The 13,059-nt window shown below is 35.0% G+C and overlaps 1 protein-coding gene across 11 annotated transcripts in view; it reads right to left on the reverse strand.

Moving 5' to 3' along the window:
• SLC4A10 (solute carrier family 4 member 10) overlaps window positions 1-13,059 on the reverse strand; it is a 206,109-nt gene that overhangs the window by 25,617 nt on the left and 167,433 nt on the right. For all 11 annotated transcript variants that reach the window (XM_081143043.1, XM_081143037.1, XM_081143041.1 and 8 more), the window contains 5 exons: window positions 11,577-11,738; window positions 10,045-10,158; window positions 8,794-8,955; window positions 1,246-1,497; window positions 315-383 (listed from right to left, as the gene is read on the reverse strand). In XM_081143043.1, the coding sequence (XP_080999169.1) occupies window positions 315-383; window positions 1,246-1,497; window positions 8,794-8,955; window positions 10,045-10,158; window positions 11,577-11,738 (759 nt within the window). The remainder of the gene's footprint in view (window positions 1-314; window positions 384-1,245; window positions 1,498-8,793; window positions 8,956-10,044; window positions 10,159-11,576; window positions 11,739-13,059) is intronic.

The raw sequence follows: 13,059 nt of genomic DNA on the forward strand, positions 1-13,059 counted from the left end.
ACAGTATCAAAAATTAAAAGTACTGGTATATATTTTGAAATGTACTATGATTAGTTTTCTAAAAGGGCTGTGAAATCTAAACCTTCTTTATTTTAATATAGCTATGGTAAACAAAAGTATGCTAAGATTATGAACTTAAAATGCTGATGAGGATCTTTAACTTTTGTAAATCCGACAAGTTTTTTAAAAAATTAATTGTGATCTAAAACCTGTTCATAAGACAATATCATTTTCTTAACTATCACATCACTTAGCTTCAATAGACCTTAAGGTAAGTCATCATAGATGTGTCTGTATTACTGTAAGTACTTTACCTGAATTCCCTTTAGAGATGAAGCACCCATATAAAGAAACACTCCATACAGCACTGGCATGGGGATAAACTGTGAAAGGATAATTGGAGAAAAGGCACAAGTTATGTTCAAATAAGATATTTGGATTAAAGGTGAAGAATGGAGCTAATACTTCGAGTTGTTCCTACATTATACCAGATATTTGTAAAATTGTGGATTGTTCAATGTTTCTTTTTCTTGAGATAGCTCAGCATCATCCTATCTCTATAGTTATTTATATAACATATAAACCAATTCTTGCAAATATACTTATGAGATAATTAAATACAAGTAAACTTAAGTAAATGATTAAATAGTTCAACTAGAATTTTCAAATTATAGAAAACTGAGTTATAATAAAATACAAGTAACACAGCTTAGAAATATCTGCCAAAATTATATGACATAATAATTACTCTTTAATGCTCTTATGTTATTAGTTTTATGGAACATATGAAATGGTATACGTGGCCATGACCATAACATTGCTTACTTCTGTATCTCTATTTTAGACTAGGTAATGTTAATTGCAAATAAAGCTTTTCATTGACAAAAAATATATAAAAACGTTATTTCATGTAGGTCTGTAGTGCATTCAGGTCACAAGTCAGTCAGAAATAATGAGGGACTCTTTCCCACAACTGTGTCACCATTTCAAAATTATAGTAATAATTTACACATCAAATTTTACTTTGCCAGACTAAATTTTTATGTATTTAAAGATTTTAAAATACAGCACATAATTTCTCCCATTAAGTTAGGGAGTTATATAAACACGATAAAGAAATTCATCACTTACATCATGTGCCATAATATATCTGCAAATTGATGGTTTAGATTCAAGTGAAATTTCCTAAACAATAATAAATTATGTTCTGCCTTCTCTCAAATGCATAAAGGCAGATTTTATTACCTTCAGAATACTGGTCATAAAGACTGATGAACCCATAAGAATAAAAATCATAAGCCCGGTAACTCTTTGCTCCCGAATGCCAAGAAATTTGGGCTGTTCTCCTGGAGCTGAACATTCTGATTCCAGTTTTAGGCTGTTGACATGAGTGATGGAGAGGACAGTGGCAGCCACAAACCACGGCAGGCCCATGATGGAGCACACACCAAGCATGACAGCCACCATTAATAGGTCCAGATGGTATCCACAACCTTTCTGTTAAAAAAAGAAAAAAAAGAGGATTCTCATGGGATCTGAATTTATTATAGAGACAAATAACACAACCACCATGGAACAGTAAGACTAGAAAGAAAATGCTGTCTTGAGTCTCATACAACTGATTGTAAAATGCAAAATAAAGATAAAAAGTTATACAATTCACTTAATGTTGCAGATATTCCTATTGCAATTATGATTATAGTGTCTACTACATACTTTAACAGATTCCATGTATTTCTAGGTTAATGTTATATTAGTTTCCATGCTACTTTTATTGGATAAGTAAAGTCGTTATCAAATACAGTCACTTCGATAGTTTCCTTAAATGGGCAAGTTAATTTACAATATTACTCACAACTCACTCATTATTAATTCATAAAAAAAATTATTAAGTGCCAATTGTATATCAGGCATTAGGCGGAGAAAACAAAGTAAGGACTGTGACGACAGAACTAAGAATGACCTGATTGTGAACAGAAATCCCTTCCTGACAATATCCAAGTATCCTCTCATATCAGATCTCCTAAAGACAAATTCTTCTCAGACACTCAATTTTCAATTGCCCTCTTTTCTTTCAATGGGTGACCTTCACTGGGAAAAATAATATCATGGAACCTAGGCTTCCTTATATATATATACGTATATATTTCCCATTTGTTTCGGTTTCAGCAGTAGAAAAATTAAGTTTCTCTTTAAAATCATAGTTTTTGTGTTTTCTATCTCCTCCATGATCCTACTCCACTATCACTGACCTCCAGGTATTGCAAACTGAAGTGCTCTTTTTGGACCAGTGAGGAAATGTAAAAAAGGAAACCGGATGCAAAGGGCATGTGGAGCGTGAGGAACTGGACCGCTCTCCTGGAGGGGGTGGTCAGGTCAGGTCTGTAAAGAAGCTGAAACTGGAGAAGAGCAGCGCCAACCTCTCCCTCATACCCCTGGGGAACTGGCAGGGCGGGGCCTCAGAAGGAGCGAAGGGCTTGGCCTCCTTCACATTCCCACTCTTAGTGAGAGGTAGTATAACAAGGCAGTTAAGGGTTTAGTTTCTGCAGACAAGTGGCCTGAAATCAAATACTGGCTCAACCAATGACCCTGAGTAGATCATTTAACCTCTTGTGCCTCTGTTTCCCTATCTGAAAAATGGTGGTGGTGATGACAGGAGCCGCCTCATTGGGTCGTTGTGAGAATTACATTATTTAATTTTGCAAATCATTTAGAACCATAATGGGCATATAGCACACACCCATTAAACGTTAGAGACCGCTACATTCTAGCAGTTGAACAATAAATTTCTCTTTTGTCCTCATTTGTTTCAAGGATCCTCAATAAAAGTATGTTTCATAAAGGCAGGCAACTTATCATATAATTTCTCAGTATTTCCCATAGTTTTTGGCACAATCGCTGGCACACAATAAGCAATCAATAAGTTACAGATTGACTTTTTAAAAAGCAAATATGCATCACTGAAACATCTTTTAGAATCAAATTTAATATGTATAATTTAAAAATAAGTACCGCTGTTAAATTTGTGAACATGAGCATGAGCAGACATTACCAGTTCTTCTAGAAGAATAATTTGGGTTGTTTTTTTTCTTACAGGCAGTTTCACCAAACTGTAAGCAGTTTGTAGTTCATATGAAAGCTCATATAGCCTGGAGTGAAACATATTGAGTATTTGGTGCATATTTGTCATGGTAGTGTTTCTTTTCTGCTATTTTGCTTTGTTAATTGTTTTATTAAGAAAACACCCTTAAAGTCTGTTGTCCTTCCTTTCCCTTCTGCCTATCCCTGCCAGATTATAACAGTGCAGGAATGACAGAGAGACAATGGGAGATATCCACACAACCACCTCTTCCTCGTGCACTGCCGCCAATTCAGTGGTACTCTTCCTCGGGTCAGCTTAGCTGGGGCATCGCTCCAGTTCACCAAAATGCCTAAACTCAGTTTCCCTTGTGAAGATGATGCTAGAAGATTTTCTTTGCAAGCAATGCAGGAAAGATCTCCATTACTAAGAGCTGGAGAGTGGGAAGAGGAACGCCCTGGTATCTGCTTAAACAAAAAGGCATAGGAAGGAATAAGCTGCACCAGGGCCATAGTTTGTTCTTCGGGTCCTTTTGCAGAACATTTTGGAAGATGTAGTTGCATAGAATAAAACTCAAATTTGGGTCCCTTTAAAGGACAATGTCTTAACCAGTTAGAGGACTGTGCTGTCCTACAACTGAGGAATGAGGAGAGAACAGCGAAGGCCTTACTGAAGCCCCTGCCTCTGAGGGAGTACAGTGTGAAGGGTACCCCCTGGGGTTGTGCAAATCTGCAGTCCTGCTGAGAGAGAATGGAAGAGGTGCTAGAAGCGAGGAGATAAACATCAGAGGGCAGAGGACATGGGGCCTTGAGCTTGCATACCCTGGATTTTCCCAGGACCCGTGTGCACTATGGCTTAATAACATGAAGAAGGACTTCTTCATGACAGTAGTTTCCTATGGCTCTTAGTGTTTTTAAAAATATGATACAAATGTAAACAATAAGATTCTGGATTGCAGGAAGCGACAAATAATGCTTCCCTAGGAAATTATTTCTTTTTTAAATTTAAAAAGCTAGCTTTGTAAAGTACAACTATATACTAAAAGCAAAAATACACCCCACCCCCCCATCATGTTGTACAACAATGGGAGCATCTTAACGTGAATCAAAGAAATAAAGCAGTTCTGGCACTTCCACTAATTAATCATCATCCTGCTTCTTCCCTCTCGTTTGTCTTTAAAAACTTGGTCTTTGTAACCAAATTATTAGCTGATAAGCACACCAGCCAAAGGGAAGTATCCTTTTGTCAGAGAGAGAACTCTGCACCTTCTAACATATTTCTGTAGAATTTTTTTCTGAAATAAAGACAGAACCAGAGCTTTTATTCTCACATCCATCCACGGATCACGGGAAATGGACATATGGAAGGGAAAGGGAGCATAGCAACAGGTGATGCTACAGCAGACCCCACTAAAACCAACATGCAGCAAGACAAGAGGCCAGCCAAGAGGACCATCTGATACCCAGATGCCACTGCTGAAAAAATTCATTTCAAAGCTTGGCAGCAATTTCCTGCATCTGTCAAGTTAACCACATAAAAGACTATAGATTGACATGAAGAACCAGGCTGACAAAGAGGGCAAAAAAGAACATATCGAATGCCATAATCATCGAGAGAATGTGGTGCCAAGTGAATGCTGCAAACGCATTCATTTGCTCAAGTGATCTGGGATTGTATTGCTGTTTATTAAAAATGATGTCAAAAGAAGCCTGAACTGTCTACAGAAACATGCAGAAAAGCCCACAGTTGTATCTGAACAGAAACTTTCTTTTCTGTAAAATAATATCTCTCCTTCCACTTTTAGGGAATACTCTTTTTCTTTAAGTGAACGTGTTTAATGCTTTTCAAAGGGATTCATTTCACCTATATCTATCCTACTTCTCTTGGAAAGAAATGAACAAGTAAAAAATGTTAGAGTATCAATTTATATCTATATACAAAACAGATGATAATTGGCATTCTCAAATTTTTGCAGCTTTTAAATTTTTGAACTACAGTATAGTTGACATAAAATATTATATTAGTTTCAGGTGCACAACATAGTGATTCAACATTTATATATCTTCCAATGTGACCACCATGATCAACTCAAAGGATCATGAGGTAATACAGTGAGCTGGAGTTTGGCTAATTTTGAGCTTCTTCATTCTGGGGGAGGCGTAAGTTACTGTGCCAGTGAGCCGGGCCTGGCCTCTGCAGGCCAACACGGCTTTCCTGTGTATGCAGTAACACTCACAAAATAACGAAAGCCATTTTTAGTGGCATGAAAAATTCTTCTAAAAGAAAAACAACTACTAGTTTTGGCAGTGGAGATAAAGAAAAAGTGAAAAGACCTACACTGTAAGTCTGGGAGAGAGAAGGAATGAAAAGCTGAATTCCAAGGTGACTTGGATAGACGGTGTTGACTCAGATACGCTTGGATAACACGACGTGGAATCCACCAGGTGCTTGATACAGAAACTACAAAACATGCTTCATCGAACTACTTCTAAAAATGCTCCACCCAAGGCAAAAATGGGTTTTCAAGTGAGAGAAAAAAATTAGTAAAAGCTAAAAATGTGGTTAACTTGTGGTCTGGGGATATACTCAAGAAACACATGTCTTTCCGTGACAATGTGGTTCAAGTCCAAGCCAGGAGACTGCAAACATTTCAGGGAAGCAACAGGAGGAGAGAACGGCTTCAGAACAAACCGTTACTCTGGGTAAACACTATTCTGAGAAGGTGATTTTTTTATATTGTTAACAGGAAAATCAGCAGCAGTAGACCACACTATGCCAAAGCTTATGGAAGATAAAAGTTATAGGCCAAAGAGAGAAAAAAGTGTTCACTGTAGATAAAATACGTCTTCACTGCAAGGAACTTGCTTTGCAAGTGTCTATCTCCGACGAGCAAGATGAGGCATAGTGGCCGTGAGAGACTCGCTCTTTCTCCTCTTTGGGGAAACACAGCAGAGTTTTGATTAAGCAGATTTGCTCTATTGTTAACTAAATCCAAGCTGGTAAGTTGTGAAAATATGAATCTTTGGTTATATGGTCATTTATTTGTATAATAAAAAAGTAATGTACAAATAATGTAATAGTTTATTAATATAGCCTCAAGTTTATTTTAGTGACAAAAATAGTAAATGTTTTTGTCCTACATTTAATTCTGTAAGTGCAAGTACTTGAAAGACCACATAAAGAATGCTTTATGCTTTATTACATTTTAGCTATTTTACATGAAATATAAAGAAGAAAATACATCTTATTTGTTGATTTGGAGTTTGGCAAAGACTGTGAATGTCAAGGGCCTACCACAGGCTTATGAAGAACAGAAGAAGTGTAGTGCTGTGTGATTTATAAGGTTGAGAGGCCGGGAAGGAGCAACGATTGAGAATGGCCACAAGACAGCATCACCCTCAGCAAATCTTCACTTACTTCCATATTTCGTTTAACATGATTCCATTAATACTTAGAAAAAATACTGCTTTCACCAGCTTAGCTGATAACCCTTAGAAGAACAATTTTTCAGCAAAAACTGTGGAATTTCTGTCTAATTATAAAGACTGAAAAATTTTTTTTCCTTTGAAAGGGAAACAATGCTTATACAATTTATTTTCTTCTTAAAATAAGAGTTCAAGTTAAAGCATGTATAATATAATGAAATATATATAGAGAGTGTTCTAAAACACAATTGTATGTAGATTCTATTACATTTTGAAATTAAAAAAATAAAAATAACAATAAAGAAAATGAAATATATTTTAATAAACACTGCCTTCGTAATTATTCAAAGTGTGTATACATTTTTGGGGACACCTTGGATACTGCCATTTAAAATGATAATGCAGATTTATATTGTTGACATGGGATGATTACCATGATAAATGCTCTTATGTGAGAAAAATGCAAGCAACATATGTAGTATAAAAATATATATTTGGGTATATATTAAAATATTAACTATCTTATGTCTAAGTAAGGAAATGATAGTGTTTTCCACTTTTTTATTTCAACTCTATATTATCTAATTTTTTAAACCAAAATCATAAATTACTTAATAATGAAATACTATGTTTTCAGTTTTAAAAATAAACTGGTGTCTAGGAAAAATGTTTTCCTACTTCTTAGAGAGTAGCAGACTAACAATATGCAACGTAAAGTACTTATACTCATTTTATAGATCTATTTAGTCAACTACGCAATTTTAATAATTAAGTTGTGGTGGAATTTGCTTTTGCAGAAGGCTAATATTTTAAAAGCAAATACTTTTAAATGATTGATATTAAATAAGTAGGCTATTAAACTTGGAGGTCTGAATTCCTTGTTTTGAGGGCTGTAAACGCTTCAAAGTTTCCAACATTGAATTGCATAGTTCAGCAATGTTTTGGGAATCAGCTCATAAAGGTTTATCAGAGCCAATTGTTTAATTTTCAAAAAATATTCCTGCCAATTGATGTCACACTGGTAGCATAAAATGGGCCGCGATGGGAGTATTCATACCATGGAAATCAGCAAACATTATAAATCAAGATCTCTCTCTTTTTTAAATGCAGAGAACTGGTTGTTAAACATGTACCAGCACACCACTGGCCTAGTTTCTAAGACTTTATGAGGTATTTTTGTAAAATGTATCCTTAATAACTAAGATTTTATTTGACAAAAACAAATAAATTGAATGAACTTTCAAAAAAGGTTTTCAGCACTCTTACGTTACTTTCTACAAAAAAAAAAAAAAAATGAAGAATGCTCTTTAAGATAGACACATTTCCTCCAATATATACAGAAAATTCCTTTTCAGTAAGATTTATTACAAATCATTGTGCTTTCTTACATTTATGTTTTTACTATTTCCCATCAAATAGTTCAATCTTTCTAACAAACATACTTATAAATCCTATAAAGCATGATTTCTGTTGCTCCGACAATGAACCTTTTCTTAGAGTTTAAAGTGTGTACATGATTCCAGAACAAAACAAGATTGTGCATGTTCTGTTTTTACAAGGTTTGATTTAGATCATCTGTAACCTTCAACGATTTGATTTGGTTTAACATATTCCTATAAGTGATAGTACTCACATTACATATCTCAGGCAAACTGTGTGCCAGTGAACAATTTTGATTATTTGCAGTTGCAAAATGGCAGGGTCAGGATATAAGATATATCTGTATTTATTCTCTTTGTAAAAAAGAACAGTCATTGAAATTTGCAAAACTCAACAAAGGTGTCACAATCTGTAACATTTATAACTGGGTTTTGTTGTCACAGGCATTATAGACAGAGGAATAACTAAAGAAAATAAGAAATACCTGAAGATGTAATTTGTTCCAATAATGAATGTAATCTAATAGACATATTTAGGCTCAAATCAAAAAATAGAAAAATCCCCAATATAAGATAAATTGGTAAAGCTGTGCTTCACCAGAATAGATTATTTCATTAAAATATGTTAAACATGGTAAAGAAAGTTAGAATTTAGGCAGTGTTTTTATTTTAAGTCCTGGAGGTAAGGTTTCAGAGTTAAAAGATCAGCCAAATGCTATTAATTAATTAATTAGCTAAAAATTAATTTTAAGTTTATTGTAAGACAGAGTATACTGAATATAGACAATAAAAATGAAGACATTATTTTAATATTCCATTGTATAAATAACTACAGAATATAAAGTATAATGAATCAATTGATGTCATTTAAGTCACAATAATTTACATTAAAATTAATGTTAAAATATACCTTTAGCTTATGCTCTTTTCTGTTGATGATGACAGCTGTAATCTGTTGGTCCATAAAAATTAAAATAGTACACAGCAAAGCTGGAATAATCGCAGCTATTACTGTCCACCATGGATTTGGGCCTACAGGTGTAACAAACCAGCCACGGTCATCTCTGGTGGGCTGTGAAAAATAAAAGAATGCACACAGTTATTAATTGGATTAATCAATACTTAAATTAAATCTTACAGATGCTACCAGGAAAACCCTACTTATAAACGGATATGCCAAGTGAGCTATAATGAATACACTAATGTTCACAAAGCATTTATAAAGCACAGGCACCATTCTAAGTGCTTTAACTATTTTAACTCATTTTGCCCTTGGCAACAGATAAAAAAACTGAGACACAGAGGTCCAGTAAATTGCCCAAGATCCTAAAGCTAGTAAGTGCTGGAAATAGGATTTGAAATCTGACAGACTCACTCAAAAATCTGTGCTCTTAATACCTATATTAAATAAAATAATATTTACCATTTCCAGTCAGCAAATTTATTTCTATATATATTGAAATATATTTATATTTACAAATTTATCTGTATTTACAGTTGACAATTGTGTGTAACTCTTATTTTAGATGTATGCACAGGCCATTATCTGAAAATAGCAAAAAGATACTTGATGACATCGAGGGTTCAGGGAAGGGTTCTAAACATGGCTGGTGCCTGAGATGAATCCAAAGGAAGTCTTTCTGACAATAATTCTATGAGGAAGTTCCTAGCTCTGTTTGACAGATGAGAAAACCAAGGCTCAGAGCAGTTCAAGTAACTGGACCAAGGTCACAATCTTAGTCAGTAACATGGTCAGAATTCTGTTTCAGACCTATTTTTACTTATTTTTCAAGTCTTATCCACTGGGCAATTCTGCATCAAGATAATGCATTTCCCTTAGTTTCAAAATGCTCCCTTATCTCTTAGGAGTGTTATAGGAAGATATTTCAACTGGAAAAAATTGACAGGAAATATTTTCAAGTGGCCTCTAAGTTCTTATTTTGGGGTTCCTATTTTTTTAAATATTAGGCCAAAATTTTAGTCATGCTATGGGCATTTTATTAATCTATATCTTTTTTTCCTATTGTGATCTAGTCTCATTTAAATTTATTTCTTTGTATTTTCATGAAAACCTCAAGGTCTAAGGTTCTAACCATTATCTAAGTGAAGATTAGGTCTACAGAGATGAAAAGGTAAATAATAAATGATACGATAACTTCACCTTGAAAACACTTGGTACTTGTAGTTTGGGAGATGGGATCCCAATCGCGTAGTCAATTAAAACCATACACAGAATTGTAAGAAAGACAGCAAAGTCACTCACTATGGATCGAACCTAAAAATAATAGACATTTGTCACTTGAAGAAACTATAAATAGACAGGAATAGTCAGGAACATAATCTAGAGTCACACTTTATAAACACTTTATGACATAACATCACAACATTATATTTTATGCATACTGTAATATTATCATTAGCTCTGTCAGAACCTGAATGTATATTTATGTAACTCTGTCATTAAGATGGATACACATTCAACCTTTCCAGAGTGAGGCATTGTGAGATAGCTAGAATGGTGATTGTGCTATTTTTAATATTTATTTAAAATCTAAGTTTATTATGAAGCTAAGTGCATGAATATTTATAGCACAGAGTAAGGTTGCATGGCCAGAATTTTGAATTTTAGGACTTTTCCTCACAAAGGCAACATTTTAATAGGATAAGCCTGAAGTACCATAAAATAAAATTATCAATTTTATTGAAGAAGCATAATATTTTAGTTAGTTTACCTGGGATATAAGTATGGCAGCAAGGAATGTGCACAATAGAGTGGGCAAATTTAAGTTATTCTATGTGAGCCAGTTTTAAAGCCATTTTTCATATATAAAGCCATCTTTAAGCAAAAAATCCTAAATCCTAATAAAAATTATCAACAAGACCTGGCTTCTTTATTAGGATGCAGAAGATTATTGTTTCAAATCACAAACATAATTTAATCAAATTAAATTTTCTAGGGAAAGAAATAAGTCTTCCACCTTATGGAAGGAGGTGACAAAAACAGAAGTTTTCTGTGGAAGAAACAGTTCTTGAAGCATTTTCCCAGGGTGGAATTTTTATTATAATTTTCTGCTCATCCTTAAAAAGCTTGTTTTCTTGAGGGGTTTTTTTTTTCTTGTTTTTTTATCGGCTGAGTCGCACGTTATAGATGTCACTTTGCAGTGTTAAATACTGAACTAAGCTGTGTCTCTGTTTACTTTCCCTTCCAAATATGCCGATGCGAACGTGGTGGGTTAGGGGAAAGGACTGACACTTTAAAAATGAAAAAGAGAATAATATTCCAATGGGTTTTGAAGGGACTTTCCCAGGTAGAGAATGTGACAGTGGCTCCAATGAGGTATCTGTCCGGCTGGAAGAGGTTCCCACTGCTCACTGGGCAAGAAAGCGACAATCACTGATGCAGTGTGCGCTTTCAATTTCCAAAATCAGAGGTGGGAAAGCGGGAGCTTATCTTCGGGATCTGAAGTCAGGGGAAAAAGCCTGGAGGTCATGAGCACCTGTCTAAGTGTTTTCCCTTCACCTCCCGCTCTCACCTAACTCCACTCTTGGCCCAGCGGCCTGCTCACACGAGCGCTTTTTAGTGGCTCCTTTCATCACAGCACCTGCCCTTTCTCTTGTCCTGAGGCATGGATGACTTCCTTAGATGCTTTATGTAGGTTTATGTTTTCATCAAGAAAATTGCAGTCTGAGTACCTTAGTTGGAAAATAGCGGCTAGTCTTGAACTGCTTCAGGGTGGCTGACAGAGTAACTGTGGAAAAGAACAGGATCACTGACCAAAACAGAACGTCTGGGACGTATGGGTGATCGTGGCCACAGGCTCGGCCAACATACTCTCCGTGCAGTGATCTGCATTCCTGCCAGAGGAAGTGAAACAAGTGGGGCGGTTAGGAAAAGATGGACACAGTTCTTCCAGAAATCTAACATCTGAAGGTCAACTGCAGTGGAAAAGCTGAAGCTTTCCATCTATGGCTCTCACACTACGCTTTACAACTTCTGTCTGTATAGGTTAGGTAGTGAGCAATATCAAGGATTTATAGTATGTAAAATTTAAACATGAACCACTTAAAATGTTTGTCTTTTTCAAATTCAATTTAAATCTAGAAAACTAATTGATTTACCAATCAATATGTATTTAACCTTATAGTGACTAAGTTCCTAACAGCATATTTATTGAAAGTATGACATACTTGATAGTGAGTGATCACTAGGATCAGACACTTTAAGTAATTTGTTGCTGGTGGTGGCAGAACTGTGATACAAATATGGTGTCCATGGTGGGAAAATTATTGCTTATTAAAGAAGAACAATTATTTGGTAAAATTGTCTAGTCCAAAAGCTACTAAAAACGATGAGAAAGGCAAGAAGAAAACTGTGATATATTATTACTGAAATGAAATTATGAGTCAAAGATTGGGTCCCAACTTAGATCACAGAACAGAGAAGAAAATGTTGCTACATGAGCAAAATAGAGCTCATATTAGCTCTGACTTCTCCATGGTCTTTTTTTCCTGGTATATATTTATAAGCCCCTGAAGGATCATTTCTAATTACTGCCTTAGCCATGAGGTGGCAGCAAAGTCAAAAAAATTTTCTTTCTCCGAAAAAAACTGAGCGTTTTAAACATTAATATTTTGAAATTAAAATTCTTTTATCTTATTTTAAAGATTAGATTACTAACATATTTATTTTATTTTAAAACAGATAAAATAATTGTTTAAATGAACCAGTGACCTCATCAGCCCTTGAACTATTCTGGACCTGAACAGAAACTGAATTGTGCCGGGGCACAGGGAGGTCTTAAAGAAACATATGGACTGAAGGATTGATCGCCAACACAGAGCCTGCCCATTGAACAATGTCTCAGGCCCGGGAGTCCTTGCATAACAGAAAATAAATACCTTCAAAAGATCCTAGAATAAACCACAGATAGCTACACTTACTCAAAAATAAACAACCAACCGGTAAAACTAGTTGGGGCAACTACCCCTAAGGCCAGGATTCTTAAGAAATATTATTAGTACGCCTTATAAATATCTGAAAGAATTCTGTCCCCTTTTCTAATCTAACTGCAAATACCTTCCTTGCTAGCTAAGGCTGAATTCCAGTTATCCATGTTAAGCTAATACAGGGCACAATAACTTGGCTAATTGAAAAACCAAAGAAAAATCCTCTGGG

Source organism: Miniopterus schreibersii, assembly GCF_964146895.1.
Source record: "Miniopterus schreibersii genome assembly, chromosome: 7".
Lineage (NCBI taxonomy): Eukaryota > Metazoa > Chordata > Mammalia > Chiroptera > Miniopteridae > Miniopterus > Miniopterus schreibersii.